The sequence below is a fragment of the Dunckerocampus dactyliophorus genome, chromosome 8, assembly GCF_027744805.1.
Source record: "Dunckerocampus dactyliophorus isolate RoL2022-P2 chromosome 8, RoL_Ddac_1.1, whole genome shotgun sequence".
NCBI classification, from domain to species: Eukaryota; Metazoa; Chordata; class Actinopteri; order Syngnathiformes; family Syngnathidae; genus Dunckerocampus; species Dunckerocampus dactyliophorus.
The window spans coordinates 4,300,792-4,319,395 of NC_072826.1; the positions used below are offsets into that span (position 1 = coordinate 4,300,792).

At 40.0% G+C, this 18,604-nt stretch overlaps 1 protein-coding gene across 4 annotated transcripts; it reads left to right on the forward strand.

Moving 5' to 3' along the window:
- Window positions 1-249: 249 nt before the first annotated feature.
- Window positions 250-17,575, forward strand: camkva (CaM kinase-like vesicle-associated a). 4 transcript variants are annotated; one of them, XM_054785452.1, is made up of 11 exons: window positions 250-441; window positions 9,307-9,433; window positions 9,510-9,641; window positions 10,528-10,602; window positions 10,745-10,883; window positions 10,952-11,072; window positions 11,148-11,223; window positions 13,200-13,336; window positions 13,404-13,482; window positions 13,687-13,774; window positions 15,117-17,575. In XM_054785452.1, exons 2-11 carry the CDS (start codon window positions 9,339-9,341, stop codon window positions 15,402-15,404), a joined length of 1,230 nt encoding a protein of 409 aa, XP_054641427.1. In that variant the 5' UTR covers window positions 250-441; window positions 9,307-9,338; the 3' UTR covers window positions 15,405-17,575. The 4 variants fall into 4 exon arrangements, with proteins under 4 accessions (XP_054641427.1, XP_054641428.1, XP_054641429.1 ...); XM_054785453.1 differs by having other exon boundaries at window positions 9,310-9,433; XM_054785454.1 differs by having other exon boundaries at window positions 258-403.
- The last annotated feature ends 1,029 nt before the right edge of the window (window positions 17,576-18,604 follow it).

Genomic DNA, 18,604 nt, shown 5'->3' on the forward strand with positions numbered 1-18,604 from the left:
TATCTAATTTAATTACAATGTAATTATATTTAATAATGCATATTTTCTCCATACATTTTTAAGTAGGTTATCTTTTTCAGATATCAAAAAACATCTGCATGTGTAATTCACCCAATACTTTTGTCCATTATGCAATATTTCTTTGTTTTTAACATACTTTGCTCTTTTTTTATGTTTTATTGCCAATCATGACGGAACCGAAGACGATCACTGACGCACGCACGAGCAGTCCGTCGTGTGCGCCCCCGCCCCCCAAACCACCCACTCCATCCATCCTGTCGCTAAACAGCTCGACGTGCGCGCTCCCGCGAGCAAGCTGACCTGTTGGAAATGTTGCGAGGAGCCCACAAGACCTGAACCGGGTCCGACACTGACGGAACATTTAGTAAAGAAAAAAACCAAGGTTGGATACTTTCTTATATAACCACTTCTTCTTTGAAGGTGAGTGATCATCTTTCTGCTGCACAGATGCTTCACCCGTCAAGATGCTTTCTTGTATGAAACATGCCGCCCCCCCTCCTCCAAAAAAACCCCAAACTTTTGGGCAAAAGTATATTTCGATAGCTTGTGCTTGTATTTTGCTGCAGTGGAGTGTTGCTGTGTGTCTCAGCAGTGTGTTTGTGTAATGCTGTAGCTGACTTGCTGCGTTCCATGAGAGCATCATTTATCCAGCCAAGACTTTCCTCCCAACTCCACTCTGGTGCAAGCGAACAGCTCTCTCGGGTTCACATGTTTGTTTTCACAGTCTTGTGGTGTCCCCGTCTCCTCCTCAGCATCATGACTTGATCATTTCACACCCAGCATGAAGTCATCCTCCTCATGCACGCCACATGTCTCAACAATGATGGATGGGGGCTCTGGCACTGTAACAATAAAAGTGTAAGTTCAGGGAATTTCCAGCAGTGGATACAAATGCATGGCTTAAAGAAGTTAGGTTTTTATTAAACAAATATATCGAATCATGTGGCTAATAAGTCAACAATGCTTACATACGGTATGTGGCACATGCAGCTCAGTGGCCTTGACGTGTTGTTTGCAACTCCAGTCGTTGCAAATAAAGTTGTGTTCTGATGCTATTATGTAAAGCTGCAGTTTCAGCAACAGTCCTCGTCGACGAGCACACGATGCTCGACCAACAGTAGCGCGCCGCATACTGTAAGCACTTGGTAACCATGGCAACTAAACAACATCAGAGGAAGCTGGTCAGATGAGCCCCAGTGACGCAAGAAGAGGACGTGAATGGTCGTCAAAGGACCGCCGTCGTCGGTCAAAAAACAAATATCTTGCCCTTTTTTTGTGTGTGCACCTGTCAGGAATGACAAGCGTACAGAAAGGATATTTTTCTCACAGTTTGGCTCAAACACGAGACCATCTGTCCTGCCATGTCATCGAGCCTTTGAAGAGGTTTGGCTCCGGACAAATCCACTGCTCTCTGGCTTGTGACCAACACACATGATCACACTTGCAACATCAATTTACATCACGTATTCATGGTTAAAAAGTATATGCATACAGTATATATATTCTAAGCTCCAGTAAAAAAAAAAAAAAAGGTAAGTATTTCAGGATGTACAGACTTGATCACCAGTTGAAAAATTGCTAGAATTTGCATTTTGCACATTTGGATCTTAACGAGGTTTAAGTAGAGCTACAATATGCAAAAGCAAGAAGGAGGAATGAGACAAAAAGCACTTTGAAAAAGTAATTTATTGAAAACAACAATTAAATTGAAATAGGCTGTTTATCGGCTGATCGAAAGTTTAAGACCATCGCTCAAAAAATAACGAAAAACTCTCCAAACCAGAACAAAAAATGTTCTCAGTAGGACTCAGTAATGAGTAGCTCCACCGTTCTTGTTAATCACTTCAAAAATGGTTTGGTCAAGCTTGATGCGAGTGTTTCCAGGAGGCTAGTGGGAACATTGCTCCAAGTGGTGAAGATGGCTTCACCAAGGGCATCAACTGTCTGGAACTGATGGCCATTTTTATAAACTTCCCTTGCCATCCATCCCCAAATGTTCTCTATGGGATTTAAATGAGGGGAACATGCAGGATGGTCCAAAAGAGTGATGCTATTCTCCCTGCAGTTGTCCTGTTGAAAAAGCCAGCTGTTACCACACAGACGAGGGCCCTCAGTCATGAGGGATGCCTGCCGCAACATCTGCATGTAAGCATCCGCCGTTTGACGACCCCGCACCACCTGAAGCTCCAGTGTTCCACTGAATGAAAAAGCACCCTAGACCATGATGGACCCCCCTCCACTGTGCCGTGTGGAAAACATCTCAGGTGGGATCTCCTTGTCATGCCAGTAACGTTGGAAGCCATCAGGACCGTCAAGGTTACATTTTTTCTCATCAGAGAATAAAACTTTTTTCCACCTTTCAATGTCCCATGTTTGATGCTCCCTGGCAAAGTCTGAACGGGCAGTTTTGTGGCGTTGAACGAGACGAGGTCTTTGAATTCGTGAAACCCTTTTCCCGCAGATGCCGTCTGATGGTTATTGCACTGCAGTCGGCGCCAGTAAGGGCCTTAATTTGGGTGCAAGACCGCCCTGTGTCTTGATGGACAAGCCAATCTGATCCTCCGGCTCAGCGCAGGTGTGATTTTTTTGGGTCTACCACTTGATTTTTTTGTTCCATAATGCTCAGGATCTTTCAAAAAATGCAGAAAGACCGTCTTACTGCGCCCAACCTCAGCAGCAATGGCACGCTGCGAGAGGCCTTGCTTATGCAGCTCCACAATCCCACCACGTTCAAAAAGAGAAAGCTTGTTAGCTTTAGCCATCAGGAGGCCACGACAGTGTGAATGCCTGACAGAAAATGAAAATTTTGAGCAGATTTTGGCTTTTATAGCCCGTGGTCTTAAAGTTTTGATCAGGTGATAAACAACCTATTTCAGCTTTTTTTGTTGAAATTACAAGTTCCAAATGTTTTTTGTCTCACTCCCCCTTCTTGTTTTTGCATTGTAACTCTCCTTAAAACCTCATTAAGTTCCAAATGTGCAAAATGCAAATTCTAGCAATTTTTCAACTGGCCTTAAGGTTTTGATCAGGAGTGTAATTATTAGGGGTGTCACGAGACACTCTTCACAACGATACACGGGAGATTCGGGTCTCCGAGAACGAGACGAGATTTTAACATTACTGTTAGGAAAATACAAAGAAAAAAACAGAGCTGTGAAATGATTAAATATTTGAATTATTAGATGAAATGAATCATGATTAATCACACCATGTGTGAAATATGCCCGTTTTTACTGTATTTTATTGAAAGAAGGATAAGGACAGGGCAGGATTATATTATATTAACAGCTCCAAATGAACTGAGAATGTAACTCAAGCTAAAAGATAACACACACACCTGAAATTCTATACACTAGCTGCTTCAATTGCAGTACAAGACTTTTTATCTCAAATAATTCTGACTTTTTATCTCATTATTGGGACTTTTTGTCTCGTAATTTCGACTTTTATCTGATAATTATGAATTTTTATCTCATAATCATGGCTTTATTTGATAATTTTGACTTTTTATCTGACAATTCTGACTTTCTTATCTCATAATTTTGACTTTTTATATCATAATTCTGACTTTTTATGTTATAATTTTGACTTTTTATCTCATAATTATGACGTCTTCTCTCATATTTTCAACTTTTTATTTCATAATTAGGAATTTTTATCTCGAAAATTGTAACTATTTATTTCATAATTATGACTTTCCTGTCACATAATTATGACACTAAGAAGATAAGAATGTCCACTTACTGCTTTTCTTTGTCTTTCTGTTTATTTAGACCACACGTTCACGCATAACAAAGACCTTGTTGTGATGTTCGGAGTGTCCCTGAATGCATCTCACGGTTGTCTAGTGACAATGAGGAAGTGTTGTTCCGAGGCTGAACAGCCTAGAGACGTGTTTGTGACTTGGAGATACATACATGGTGTAGGAATGGCACTGGTGTGCAAGAGGAGGCAGGAGACGAGGAAAGAATATACTGATTAGCCACTTCATTTTCATTTACCGTGTGATTGATTCATTTATTTATTATCGTCCCAGGCCTAGCGACCACAAGACATTTTGTCTTGTGACACGAGATCTTGTGACACCCCTCGTCATGCAGGTGTCGCTTGTACAGTAGTTAGCAACTTTGCCGGTGGTTATTTTATGAACAAAGTTTCATTGTTCCATTTTGTGCTCTCGGGGACACGACGACTTTGTCGTTACCCCTCAAGGGTTTTCACAGTTTTCTGTAAGTGCGTTCGGAGGCGTTAATGAAAAGCTCGTCCTTTCCAAAAGGCAAAAAGATAAAAAAAAAAGACCCTCCTGAGTCAGCATTCCATGCTATCTCTGTTGTCTTCACGTGGCGAAGGAGAAGTGCCTTTATCTGAGGGTGACAAGCAGCAAAAACACTTTCAGACACATTATGACAATTATGAATACAATGATGGTTATTCTCTTGTCAGTGGTTCTGATTATTTATGCAGTTGGAATTGCTACAAAGGGCTGGTGTGCATATTATGCAAAAAAAGCACAAAGAAAACATTGACGGTGACTCTCTGTATGACATTTTAAAATGTGATTCAGGAGCTGGAGTGTTCCTGATCCTCCTGACTGGTGAACAGAAAGTCCTCCCCCCCTACCTTGAGGACAAAAGACGGCTGGCGTTGTATTCAGGCGAATGGTGCGATGCTGCTGCAGTAAGAGACGGCTTTTCAGTGTTTGAGCATCTCCTGTCATTACCTGACTACTCATACGCCCCCTAAGGAAACATTTTCTTTATGTGTGCATACATCTGGAACACAAACAGCCCGTGAACCCATCTCCAGTGGATTTAAAAAGAAAAAAAGGTGAATTTAGGAGACTTTATCCCTTTGGCGACTGTGGATTGACAAAGAACTATTCTCAGTGATGAAGTGATGGTTAGTAAATATAAGTCATGTTTGAGGCAATGCTTGGGTAATAGATTACTGCAAAAAGTTGACACCATTCTGCTCAAGTACCAATGTGTATTTTAATCTTTTGATCAGTGATTCTCAACTAGTGGGTCGGGAGTGCAGCTGTTTTCATTGGATCACCAGTATATAACAGTTTACCATGATAACAAAATAGTACAATTTCAGAAGATCTTGCAAGAATAAAATGTGACAAGTTTTCTCATTCAGAAAAAAATGTCTGGCGGGCACTAGGCCTGGGATGATAATGAATAAATGGATTAATCACACAATCAATGAAAATGAAGTAGATAATCAATACAGTATATTGTCATGTGCATGCGTGTCTGTATTCCTCGTCTGTTTGCCTCCAAACAGGCAGGAAGAGAGTTCACTCTGTGCATTGGTTTCAGCACCGTGCCACGTTTGTTCGATAGAACAACGGCAGGAATGGAGTGAGCCCTTTTGCAAGTCATACAATCACTTTGTCTAGTGGGTGGTGGCAGGGGCGCTAGCATACACACAGAGTGCAGAAAAGTGTAACGTAGTAGAAATTACATTAGTAGATTGCAATATATTGTCATATATTTTTTAGATTTTTCCACTGTACTTTTTAAAAAAAGTAATGTTAAAATCGAATATCGTTCTCATGGACCCAATCTCGTGCATCGTCTCGTCTGGTGAACTGAGTGCCCGGTGACACGCCTCACAATGACCCATAAATGCGCCTCGCATCTGTGCTATTGGCATGCTACGCCACCACGAGAAGCGTGCCATGTTTACGGGCAACTTGGCCAAGTTTGAGGGGAAGGACATCGAGCGTGAATTTAACGTGCCGTGCGTCCAACACAGCTATTTCGCCTTTATATCTGCTGGAGAAGAACGCGCTCTTGTTTGGGGAATTCCGCCCACAATGAAGACTCACAGGTACAGTTTCATGCCCAGTTTGATCTATTGACCCGGGCAGAGGGGTGTGTATCGGCAATATCAATGTTTCCATTGTATGAACTTTTGCTGTTTTGATCCAATTATTTTGTGTGAACTCTTCACCTCTCACTGTTTCTTTCATCTATCTAGATGTGTTCAGGTCATGTGTTCAGTTATTATTATAAACTAGGGGTGCACGAAAATTAGCAGACAGGAATTATGACGTCATACCGATAGGTCAGATAACATGAAAAATAGCTCTGATAACCGATCATTTAAAAAACGCTCTAATGAGGCGAGATTACCCGTACTGTGCGGGTGAGCAAATCAGGCACTCCTTTTTTTTCTCCGGCCTGTGACGTTAACGGCCGGTCGTAACTTCCGCCGAGCTCACTTGTAAACAAACATTTAATTTGAACTTGAATTAAGAGAAAAGGCCATTGTACCAAATGCTACGCGATGAGGGGGAAAAAAACATTGAGAGGATGGATAGATGGATAAAAGTTATCGATTATCGGTATCATATCGGTCTTGAGAAGCAGAAAGTCATCTGTGTCGGTATTGGTTTGAAAAATAAAGATATCGTGCACCTTTATTATGTGTTTTAACTTACGTTTGTGTTTTTGTGTGGTACACCTAACTGTTATTATGAACTTATAATGCTGTACATACTGTATAATGTTACGGGTTAGAGTGTATCTGCAGAGACATCAGTCTCAGTAATGAGTCCCCTTGTGCACCATCAGCATGATGAAAGCAATAAACAGTATAGTAAAGCAAGATGGCAGACCATCCTTCCTCACATGTTCATTCTCATGATTCATTTTTTTCGTATTCTTTTCAGAGGAACACTCATGCTCACACGCAACATAATGTATTTACGGGGTTTTTGTTGTTGTTTTTTTACAGTCATGAGCAATCTTTTGCCTTTGGTTGGGTCTTGACTGAGGCTCCAGACAGCAGCTCAGTCAGATTTCTTTGACTCCCACTTCTTCTCTGCTGGCTGCCATTTCTACTGCGATGCTTGCCAAGAAGCCGTCTGTTTACCATAAAAGCATACAATGTTGGCCAGTGGCAGAGTGGAGTTGTGGACTGGTTTGAAAGTAAAACATGGAACGACTGTACAGTACACGCTTAAGCATATGAGCTGAAATCTGTGTTTTCCAGCATAAAGCGCAGTCACCACAGGCCTTGTTGTTTGAAATGCATTGTTGAACGTAATTGCTTGTCCTCCATATAGACTGTATATTATATACGCAGCATCGTACATTATAAATAATGCTGCTTTTGTGGGAGAGTGGGCTGCCGAGCTCATTACGCGGAAGGGCTTTATCAGCTTTTATGCGGTAGCTGTGTATGTCACAGTAAAAACAAAACAGGTCCCAAGTGAAGACCTACTGTAACTAGAAGTGAGGGTCAAGTGAAGAATATTCGTGCAGTAAAGAGTAGACGTGAATAGTACTGCTGCTGCTGCCGCAGTACACAACTTACTGCAGGGATGAAAAAACAAGACTCAGGAAGATTATCAAATTGAAATTACACTGTATCATTATTATTAATTATATATATTTTTGTCATGGGTACTGTATTTTACAGACTATACGTCACACACTATTTATAGTACATGGAATATTTTGGTAGTTAGAGCAGAGAAAGCCTGTTTATGACTTTTGAAATATTTTTTTTTACCAGTATTAGAGCCCTGTAGACATGAAATAACAACCCTATAGTCACCTTTACACTACTCCTTGCTTACACCACATTGCACATCTCTTATGCTCAGGCTACAAGATAACTGCAGGGACACATGAGATAGCTACCGCTTTAAGCATAGCATGCTAGCGAGTTAGCTAACTACTTATCCTCCAGTTTGTTTATTTTAAACTGAAGAAAGTGTTTCAAACAAACTGAGGAAGAAGGACAAAGTAAGAAGCCAAAAGCGTCCCACGTCCACATGGAATGGGGGGAGAACTTGTTTTCACTCTATCATGTTGGCCATGCCATGGCTGACTCCATCCACTGTTAAGGTCATGTCGTGTCATGTTTCACCAAAAACATACCTGTAAGGCTGAATAGGCTTAATGAACATAACAAGCCAGTGAGTCCCACATGCAAGTTACCGGTAGGCAAGTTCACCAAGCTCCCGATCTCATTCCACATGACTGAATCTATTGTATTCTTCATCCTCGGTTGTCACAAGCCCTCTTGTGGCTGTCGACGGTAAAGTTCACTCTTTGGTTCATGATAGTCAGTACGGATTAACATTCAGAAAAATGTTCAATTACCATCGTCCCTCACCATTTTGCGGCTTCAACGTCGCTCCCTTGCGCAATCATGGTTTTTCAAAAATGTATTAATTAATGATCGCTGTTTTGTGGTTGACTATGGACTATTATTCGTCACAAAATATTGAAAAACAAGTCATATGTAGTATTGTGGTCACTAGGTGGCAGTAATGTTACATTGATGAGACATTAGCTTACATGACATTACCTTCACACGGCATAGAGTCATGAAGTCAGCCATGGCATGTCCCACATGATAGAGTAAAAACAAGTTCTCCTCCCATTCTGTGTGGAAGTGGTACTTTTTTGGCTTCTTGCTTTGCTTTTCTACCCTACTCCGTTTGAAAACATTTGTTAAGTTTAGAAATTGGAGGCCAAGTAGTTAGCTCGGTAGCTTGCAATGCTTAAAGTGGCGGCTCTCTTGTGTCCCTGCAGTGACCCCGTAGCATGTGCATAAGAGTCGTGCAATGTGGTGTAAAAACAGAATAATAAGAGTGTAAAGGTGACTATAGGGGTGTTATATCATCTCTACGGGGCTCTAAAAACCGTATAGGTTTTTTATGCTCTAACTACAAATATATTCCATTTAATATGAATTATCTGGAACCAATTAATGCAATACTAGGCGTCACAATGAAGCAGTCGTACAAGAAGATAGTGACGTGTGATACCATTGATTTAATTTTTGATCCAATACTGCGTAAAATTCAGGCTGGTATCGACGATACCGAGCCGATACTTTGCAGATTCACCTAATGTGTGTGGTAAATTTTATTAAAGTAGTGTATTTCATATCATAGCATAAGGACTACAAGACATTGAATTCATTTATTAATGAAATCAATTATTCATTTCAATAACTTAATAATTTAATAATTAATGTAAGTAATTATTCATTTTAAGTCCATTTAGGTAGTGGGGTGATTTACAATAGAGCCAAGCTAATATAAAACAAGAGAAAAACAGGACAAAATCATATAAAATATGTGAAAATGGTATTTTAAAACAATAAAAAAGAAGACTTGGCCCTTGGACCCTGTGGCCCTTTTCATTATGTAGTCGAGTATCCTCGCTGTATCATGAATATACTGTCATTTCCTTTCTTCCTAATATAATCATGAAACTGCTATGAGTTATTAATGAATATGTGTATTTATTTCAGCAGGAGGTTCCCTGGCTAGGGCAGGAGCTGCCATGCCATTTGGTTGTCTGACGCTCGGGGAAAAGAAGGATTACAACAATCCCTCGGAAGTCAGCGACAAATATGACCTGGGACAAGTTGTGAAATCGTAAGTAAGGCGGATCGCGAGCGACTTGACTGTGTCTGCAAAGGTTTCACAACTTCTTTTCTGTCGTCTTTTACAGAGAGGAGTTTTGCGAGATATTCCGGGCCAAGGACAGGAACACGATGAAAATGTACACCTGCAAAAAGTTCAACAAAAAGGACGGCCGGAACGTGAGGAAAGCCGCTAAGAATGAAATAATGATCCTGAAAATGTAAGTGAAGCTCAGCTATAAGGTTATTTTTCCTAAAAAGCACCAGTTAAAATGCTAGTTTGTATACCCAGGATTCATCAGTCTCTCTACATTACTATTATGATCAAGTTCAAACATTAACTACTAAAAGTCATCAATGACACAATGACTGTCTTCATGATGCTTCTGCTGCCCCCAAGTGGGGCTACAAATCACTGAAAGCAATGCAGTAGTAGCTCAGAGCTCCACGTCTTTCTCTTTTCTCTGTGTTCTAAAGATATAAATACAGATGAAAAGAGGCAGCTAAGAATGCACGTAATGGGACTCACCTATTCCGCCTACAAAGCCTACTGAAAAAACCTCCAAAAGTGCCAACAACGCTCCATTTACATAATGTGACCTGCATATCAACATTGTTATTATTGTTGTTATTAACATTGTTAAGCCCAAGAACTGCGTTACTGGTGTCGTGACACCTCGCCACACCACACCGGCTAGTAGCTAGCCGGTGTGAAAAGTTGAAAACAAATGAACACGGGGACGTTATTACAAGTTATTACAACACTGAAAGTTGAAGATATTCACTCACAAACATAATAAATCTCTGCAAATGCAATAGTTAACAGGAATTAGCGTGTTACGTCTGTGGACAATATATTACGTTTGCAGGATTATTACATTACATTTTTATAAGGTTTGTGGTTTGTTACCTCTGTGGACATTATTACATTGGCGGGCGTTACAGACGCTAACCGAGGTTCCATTCTAACTCATGTTGAAAGTTTGACGATGGAGGTTCCGTTGCATTTACTCATCTCTACACAATGTAATGCATCGTTCAAGGTGGAATCAGTCCGGTGCTGAGGAATCTGGATCTAATTTGTTGCTTGACGTCCTTCTTTTCCAGGATAAAACATCACAACATCCTCCAGCTGATTGATGCTTTTGAAACGAAGAAAGAGTACTTTATTTTCCTGGAGCTGTAAGTGTTTATGATTAAGTGAACAGACTGAATCAGTGCTTGCAGAGACAGGGAGAAGGGTTAGAATGAAATAAGATCCGCTTCTTCCTACTCCTTTTCGGGCATGTTGTGAAACGTGTTCCTTAATGTAACTTGTCTCCAGCGCCACAGGCAGAGAGGTCTTTGACTGGATCCTGGATCAGGGCTACTACTCGGAGAGGGACACCAGCAACGTAATGAGGCAGGTGCTGGAGGCCGTGGCGTACCTGCACTCTCTGAATATTGTCCACAGAAATCTAAAGGTACAAGCGATGGGAGAGGAGCGTTTCATCACGGTGCACTAAAAATAAATGTTTGCTTTCTAACACAGCTGGAAAACCTTGTCTACTTTAATCGCTTGAAACACTCCAAAATTGTTATCAGTGACTTCCAGCTGGCAAAACTGGAAAACAGACTCATCAAGGATCCGTGTGGGACTCCGGAGTACCTTGGTGGGTTAAGTTTGACAGTTAGTCATAATCAGGTACGAGAGACAGAAAAATGACAGCTTCTTTCTATACTTTCAGCTCCTGAGGTTGTTGGTAGGCAGCGATATGGAAGACCTGTGGACTGCTGGGCGATAGGAGTCATCATGTACATACTGTAAGTACTGCTCCTTAGGGTTGTGAACAATTAACCGATGCGACCGGATAACCGGTTTGACAAGCGAGAGTTGTGGCTGCATGGGTCATCATGCATCAGCCTCCTGGATGGATAAGAATCAGCCATAAGTTGCTAGATGAATGGATTGTAGAGACATGCACCGGGTATCGCAAGACTAGCAGCCTCTTGGCAGTCTGGCTCTTAAACAATGCAAGAGCCTGGGCTTCTGGCGAAAGGATTGTCGTGCTTGCTCCGTAGGTTTTCAACACATCAGCAAAACATACGTATATTATAGGTATCAAATTGATCTTATTTATTATGTGTTGTGTAAAACTGTGACAGGAACAACATCAAATCAAAAGCACTAAATGAATACAGGGCCACCATCCACCAGTACCAGCCTGGACTTTGTTTTTCAGAGAGGTTTTACACTGAACAAATATGCACATAAGCACTCAATAAGGTCATCAAATCTTACCTTTATGCATTCCCACATAGTGTCAGCATTTGGGAGCAAATATGAGGTGAAAGAAAAATGGTTAAAATACAGTATAGTAGTCTATCTGTGCAGTTACATGCTGCGTTCGAGTGCCGTCCAACAAAGTGGAACAGGTCGCTGCTTGCAACAAACATATGCAAAACTGTGGGATTTCATGTCGAAATCAACAAATGGAACCGTTAAATTGTATCGAATGATATCCTTTGTACACTAGATTGGTACATTCTGTTTTTAAAATATATATTTTTCAAATCATATTGTAACCCGTGTATCTAGATGCGTATCAAATCATCTGTCGGAGATTTACATCCCTACCGCTGGTGCAGCAATTCAAGCAAAACAGGGGGCACTTCTTGGTTACAACCAGCAGTGGTGCTGTTGAGTCAGTAGTCACTAGTTTGTCTCTCTTTTCAAGTGGGTTACCTGCCAGGACCACCAGAGAATGGTGAAGAAATCGTCCCTCGTTTATCACGGTTAATTGGTTTCAGACTCGAGCGCTTGTGAAGTGAATTTCCCGCGAAGTATGATTCCCTTTTAATAAATGGAATATTTTCATAGTTAGGGTCATAGAAAACCTGTTTATGACTTCCTAAATACGCTTTTTACCACTATTAGAACCCTGTAGACATGAAATAACACCCCTAGTGTCACCTTCGCACTCCTATTATTCTTTGCTTACAACACATTGTGCAACTCTTTTGCGCAGGTTACGGGATCACTGCAGGGACACGAGATGGCATGCTACCGGTTAGCCTCCAATTATTCTAGACTTAAGAAAGTGTTTTAAACGGAGTGGCGAAGAAGGACAAAGTAAGAAGCCAAAGACGTACCACTTCCACACGGAATGGGAGCATAACTTTTGTTCACTCTATTTTGTGAGACCTGCCATGGCTGACTTCATGGCTTCATGCAGTGTTAAGGTAATGTCATGTAAGCTAATGTCTCATCAATGTAACATAACAGATACCGAGTGACCAGAATACTACATATAACTTGGATTTCAATATTTTTGACCATCTTCCACGAAACAGTGATCATTTATTAAGTTCGTTAATTTTAAAAAAACAAAACGCAATAGAGCGATGTTCGAACCGTGAAGTGACGAGGGACGACTGCAATTGATGCGGGACATAAAAATGTTTATTTTTGACATACGGCTCGCTCCGGCTGTGTTCAAGGGCCTGGACAAAAAAATATTACCAGTGAAGCATAAAATTTGAATTTTTTGAAAAAATAAAAAAATAAAAATATATTTTTGGACCAAAAATATGCAAATTTGCAGGGGATTTTTTTGTTACGAATACAAGACAGTATAGTCAGGAGAAACTCTCTTTCCTCTCATAAGTGCTACTAAATTCTGTCCGTAACGGCTTGTTGTGTTGTGTTTTAGAGCCACGAGTTAAGGGCAAATCTTGATTTTTACCCCGATGACAACAGATTAGCCATTGTTTTCATGGTTTTTTTGCCAACTCAAAAGTTTGTCCGGGAACCCTCCTTTCTACGATGACACCGAAGAAGATGACCCCGACAGTCGGGACAAGAACCTTTTCCTGAAGATCTTGTCGGGGGACTACGAATTTGATTCACCGTATTGGGATGACATTTCAGATTCTGGTAAGCGATTAGCCATCAAAATCAATTCATGAAGAGAGCACTGAACTCACTGTCGCTCCTATTTCAGCCAAGAATCTGGTGGCGTCTTTGATGGAGGTGGACCAGGACCAGCGACTGACTGCTCAGGAGGCCATTGCCCATGAATGGTACAGAATAATTAGAAAAATAATCATAAAATAAGTGATAAAAGAGGATGTAACTAACACAGTTTTCCAGAGGGAAAATGAGGGAAATGAGTCTAGACAGCGTTCCCCAAATACCATGCAAATATGCCCCCCAGTGGCTGTCAGCTACACAACACCACAATGTCACCATGTCTTGGAGAAACACGCTGTCTTGTCCTTTCACAGGATTTCTGGGAATGCTGCCTCGGATAAGAACATCAAAGATGGAGTTTGTGCACAAATAGAGAAGAACTTTGCCAAAGCAAAGTGGAAGGTATCAATACTTCTAACATGAACGCCAATGTTGTCAAGTAATTAAGTTAATGTAGGCCTACTGTATGTAACGTGAAAACCTCTATTCATTTAACTGCAGAGCATCTTGTAGTCCCGGGTGCATGCTCTACGAAAGCCAACAATCACAGAGGGCTCCAATCAGTGCCACTTCAAAAAAGCATTGGCAACAACCACTGTGTATCTACCTAGGCATGCACTGAAACACAAAAAGTAACCACCATTTTAAGGTGGTTACTTTTTATTTATGTTTTTAATTTCCTTAATTAAATGAATTAATCATAATGAATTATAATTCAGACTAAATACATATATAATAAAAAAAATCTAAATAGAATAAACGTTGGCTATTTTCATATTCATATTGCATACATAAATATATAAAATAAATAATAAGAATTATTTGTAAAATCTAATAAATTTTGTTACTTTTTACTTATTTTTTATTTTAAATGTAACGATACATGCATTAATTAAATTAATTACTTGTAATTAAGCAAAATAATTAATATTAAATACATACATATATATAATAAATCATAAAAATGATTTAAAAATATAATAAGTGTTGGTTGCTTTTTTGTTTTGTATTTTAAATTGAATTAATAATAAATATTTTCTTTAAATAAATGAATCAATTATAATTCATTATAATTTATATTAAATACATATATAAAATAAATAATAATGATTTTTAAAATGTAATAAATGTCGGTTACTTTTTAATTATTTTTTGTTTTAAATGTAATTACTCATAAATGCATTGCTTAAATGAATAAATTGTAATCAATTATAATTAATATTAAATACATATATATAATAAATAATGAAAATGATTTCTAAAATATCATAAATGGTTACTTTGTATTTACAATTTAAATAATGAATTTATTAATATTAAATACACATATAAAAAAAGGAATAATAACAATGGTTTATAAAATATAATAAATGTTGTTTACGCTACTCAACTGTTGCATGTGAAGCCTGCATTAGGATTTCTTTGTTGTCACTACGATGCAGTCTTGATGAATTTATACAGGTAGGTCTATGTCGTTGAGGTTGAGTGCGTGACGTGCAGTTCTCTGCTGAAACACTTGAAGTGCTGTTTTACGGAGAGTCAAGTCTGAGCGGCCACCACTCTCACTTGTTACCTCCCTTTGTCGCGAGCAAAAAAGAGAGAGACGGAGAGCGTTACTGGAGCCATGTGTTACAACATTTTATTGCAAATGTTGATCCTAAATCTGCAAGAGTCGTATATGCACAGGGAATAATGGAAAAAAGCCAACCAATCAAAGCATGTCCATGTCTTTTATTACTCACAGAAAGCTGTCAGAGTGACCACCCTCATGAAAAGGCTTCGGGCGTCTGAGCAGGGGGATTCTGGAGCCTCCGATCCTGCTGTTGGTGCCGGTGCCGGTGCTGGTGCCGGTGCCGGTGTCGTCACCGCCGCTCCAGCTGGCAGCAGCGGTGGCCTTGCTGCCAGCTTAAAGGCAGCTCTTAGTGCAAATGCTCCTGACACACAAACTGACGCCACATCTGCGCCCACTCAGCCAAGTGCAGCCAGACAGGAAGACAAGCCGGACGAAGGGTGCAACGGCGACGCTCTCTAGAGGAAAACGAGGAGGCACTCAGAGATTGAACACAAGTTTCAACTAACAAGCACATGAGCAGTACGGTCATGATGGTTTGCATAAACATGCAGTGTTTACGGTGTCTGAGTATCTGACTGTATGTCACGCATTTCATCATTACTGATTGGTCGGCAGTATTCTCCACCCTCTCCTTATTTTGTGTGTAAGTCCCTTTAAAACTAGGTAAGAGTAGCTCTGTTTGTGTTCCTTTTCCATGAATAACTGTACAAAAGGCGTAGTGTCATTTAGTGAACTCAGTTCACCTTTAATCATTGACTGACTGTATGTATATGTACTGTATATAATATAATATGTATTTGTTTCAACCAATGGCTAATGCAGATCTTACAGTCTTGAGTTCATGACGTCAAGGAAAAGTGCACTTTTGGGGGGAATTTTGCCCATCATCCACAATCCTTTTGTGAGACGTGAACACAGGTCTTTCTCTTTTCTGTGTGTTCTAAAGATTTAAAAACAGATAAAAAGAGGCAGCTAATTATGGCGTACACTTGTTCCGCCAAGAAAGGCCTCTATTAAAACACCTCCAAAAACCCCCCACATGGTTTTATGGTTTTATATCCATGCTGTGAGCATGTAGTAACAGCTACATTCATGATGACATGTAATACTTACAGTAATTTGCTCATTGTAAGCATTAGCGGAACTTCCTTCCTGGGTGCATTGATTTCACATAGCAACATAGAAAGGTGCACTACACCTAGCGTTAACTTTTCCAAACACAAAAACTGTAGCAGTGGCGGGAGGTCCAACACGTAGCGTTACCTTTCGCTACTGGCCTAAGGCATTGTGAGTAAGTGTGTGGTGAAGCTAGCAGCTAGCCGGCGAGGTGTCACTACGCCAGTAACGTAGGTCTTGGGCGTAACACTGTTAATAACAACAATAATAACAATTGTCGCTGTAGCTTGGTTTGTATGCACATTGTGGCACATGGCAGAGTATGGGTGGAAATTTTTTTCAAACTGCCAAAAAATTTAAATCCCAGGAACATTCCCGTGTGGACAGGACCAGGTTTTTTTAGAGGGCTTTATAGGTGGAATAGACGTGTCTTATTATGTGCATTGTTAGCTGCCTCATGTTAGCTGTTTTTCACTCTTTGGAACGCACAGAAAAGGGAAAGACGGGTGTTCATGTTTCACATCTTGTTGGATTGTGGATGATGGGCAAAATACCAAAAAATGTGCAGTTTTCCGTGTCAAAAGCAAAATGTATTGATTTTTAGTTCCTACATTAAACGACTATCCACACGGAAAAGGTTTGCAGGTCAAAACAGCTCGTCATCCACACGGAAACGGCGTTCTGGGTGCCCTGAAACAGCATTTTTTTGGAAACCTTAAAAATCTTAAAATGCCGGCTTGTCGTTTCCGTGCGTTTACTAATTCGGCACAGAGTGGGCGCAAATTTTTCAACCCACCCCCCCCCCAAAAAATCCCAGGGACGTTTCTGTGTGGACAGGGCCGGGGTCTTGGGTGAACAGAAAACGCCACAAAATATCCAGAAAATCTGTTTTTCAAGGAGTAGGGGAGGCCCCAACCGTATGATATTGTCTGAGGGGAGGCCACTCTTTGTATAGCCCATAGTCAACTGTGTCACACCGTAGCTAATGAATAATATATTTCACAGCTATCACATACTAATAACATCACACTTGATTGGCTCAAGTGCAGTGGCAGCGAGAAAGCTTTTTTTTCATTTTTAGTTGAAGTGCCTTAATATTTTTTGCAGTAACTAAATGTTTCAGACGAAACAGCTCCATTTTTAAGACGACCTATTTATTTCTTTGAAATGTTTTAGCTGCTTCACTTTGCTCTTCTTTTTAGAGTCTATTATTATTATTATTATTATTATTATTATTATTATTATTATTATTATTATTATTATTCAGTCTTCTCCATTTTCATGCTGAACTTGTGATGATATTAAGATTAAAGACGCTCTGCATGGAGTATTGTTTTAGCTGTGTTGCTGTTGTGCTGTCAAACGTAGGTTTTAATCATTCCTTGACCTGTTTCGCTATGTACCACGATGTACTGTATATCTGCATTGTGTAGATGTGCTATGTTTTGTGTGTGCAGTTGGCAACATTTAGCTGAGCTAACAGGTTGCTACAACGCCGCTTAAGAGAGAATAAAAGGAGCAATATTCTTCTCAAGTTGTCGTGTTACGTTTGTTCACTCACCTTTTACACTTGGGGTGTCCAAACCTTTTCCTACTGAGGGCCACATAGTGAAAAAAGAAAGGATGCAACTTTGTTTATGTATGCCTCTGCCCCGGCATCCACAGAGGCGGCCTCTCCGTGGTCTTGTTGCGGACAGTTAAAGCCCTTTTTGCATCCTTCTTAAAATGTATTGCTGCTGTCGTCCTTGTTATGTTATTTTCCTCCTTCTTTATGGTATGAACCGAAGATCCATTTATTCCGTAATGGCGCCCTACAGCTGCGTCAGTTCTACCTTCCTTCAGCATGTCCACAATTCCAACTTTTTGTGCAATGGTTAGGATCTTCCGCTGCCTGGTGCCTGTGTCGGTGCAGAGCGTTTAGTCGACATTGTGAGTTTTGTCGGGAAGAAAACTTGTTCAGCAAATATACAAATATACAGCACTAAAGAGCCACACTGCTATCAATCAATTATGTAAATTAGGCAAGCTGAACGCACACTGTACTGTACAGGACACATGGAATGGAGGAGATGGATTGATGGTCTATAGTCCCTTAGCCAATCAAGACGCAGAACAAAATGCATTCATACAAATCCGTGTAATAGCGAGGCGGCATAAAGTGAACCGCGTTATAGCGGGGGAACGCTGTACATCAAAATTACATATAATAATATTTCATATAATATTTCAACTTTCTTCTTAATTCTAATTCAAAATTTTCTCCTCCTTATGACTTTATTGCTCATAATACTATGACTTTATTCAAATAATATTTTGACTTTATTCCCATATCATAACTTTTCCCCCAACCAAATTTTCCAACAATTACAACTTTGTTTCTCATAATATTACAACTCCTAAAAAGCAACATATATTTTCTTTAATATTTCAACTCTACACTACTAAAATGACAACAAAATAATTTTTCTCATCATATTACGAGTTTATTACCATAAATTTGAATTAGAATACGACTCATTTCTCTTAATGTTTTGACTTAATTC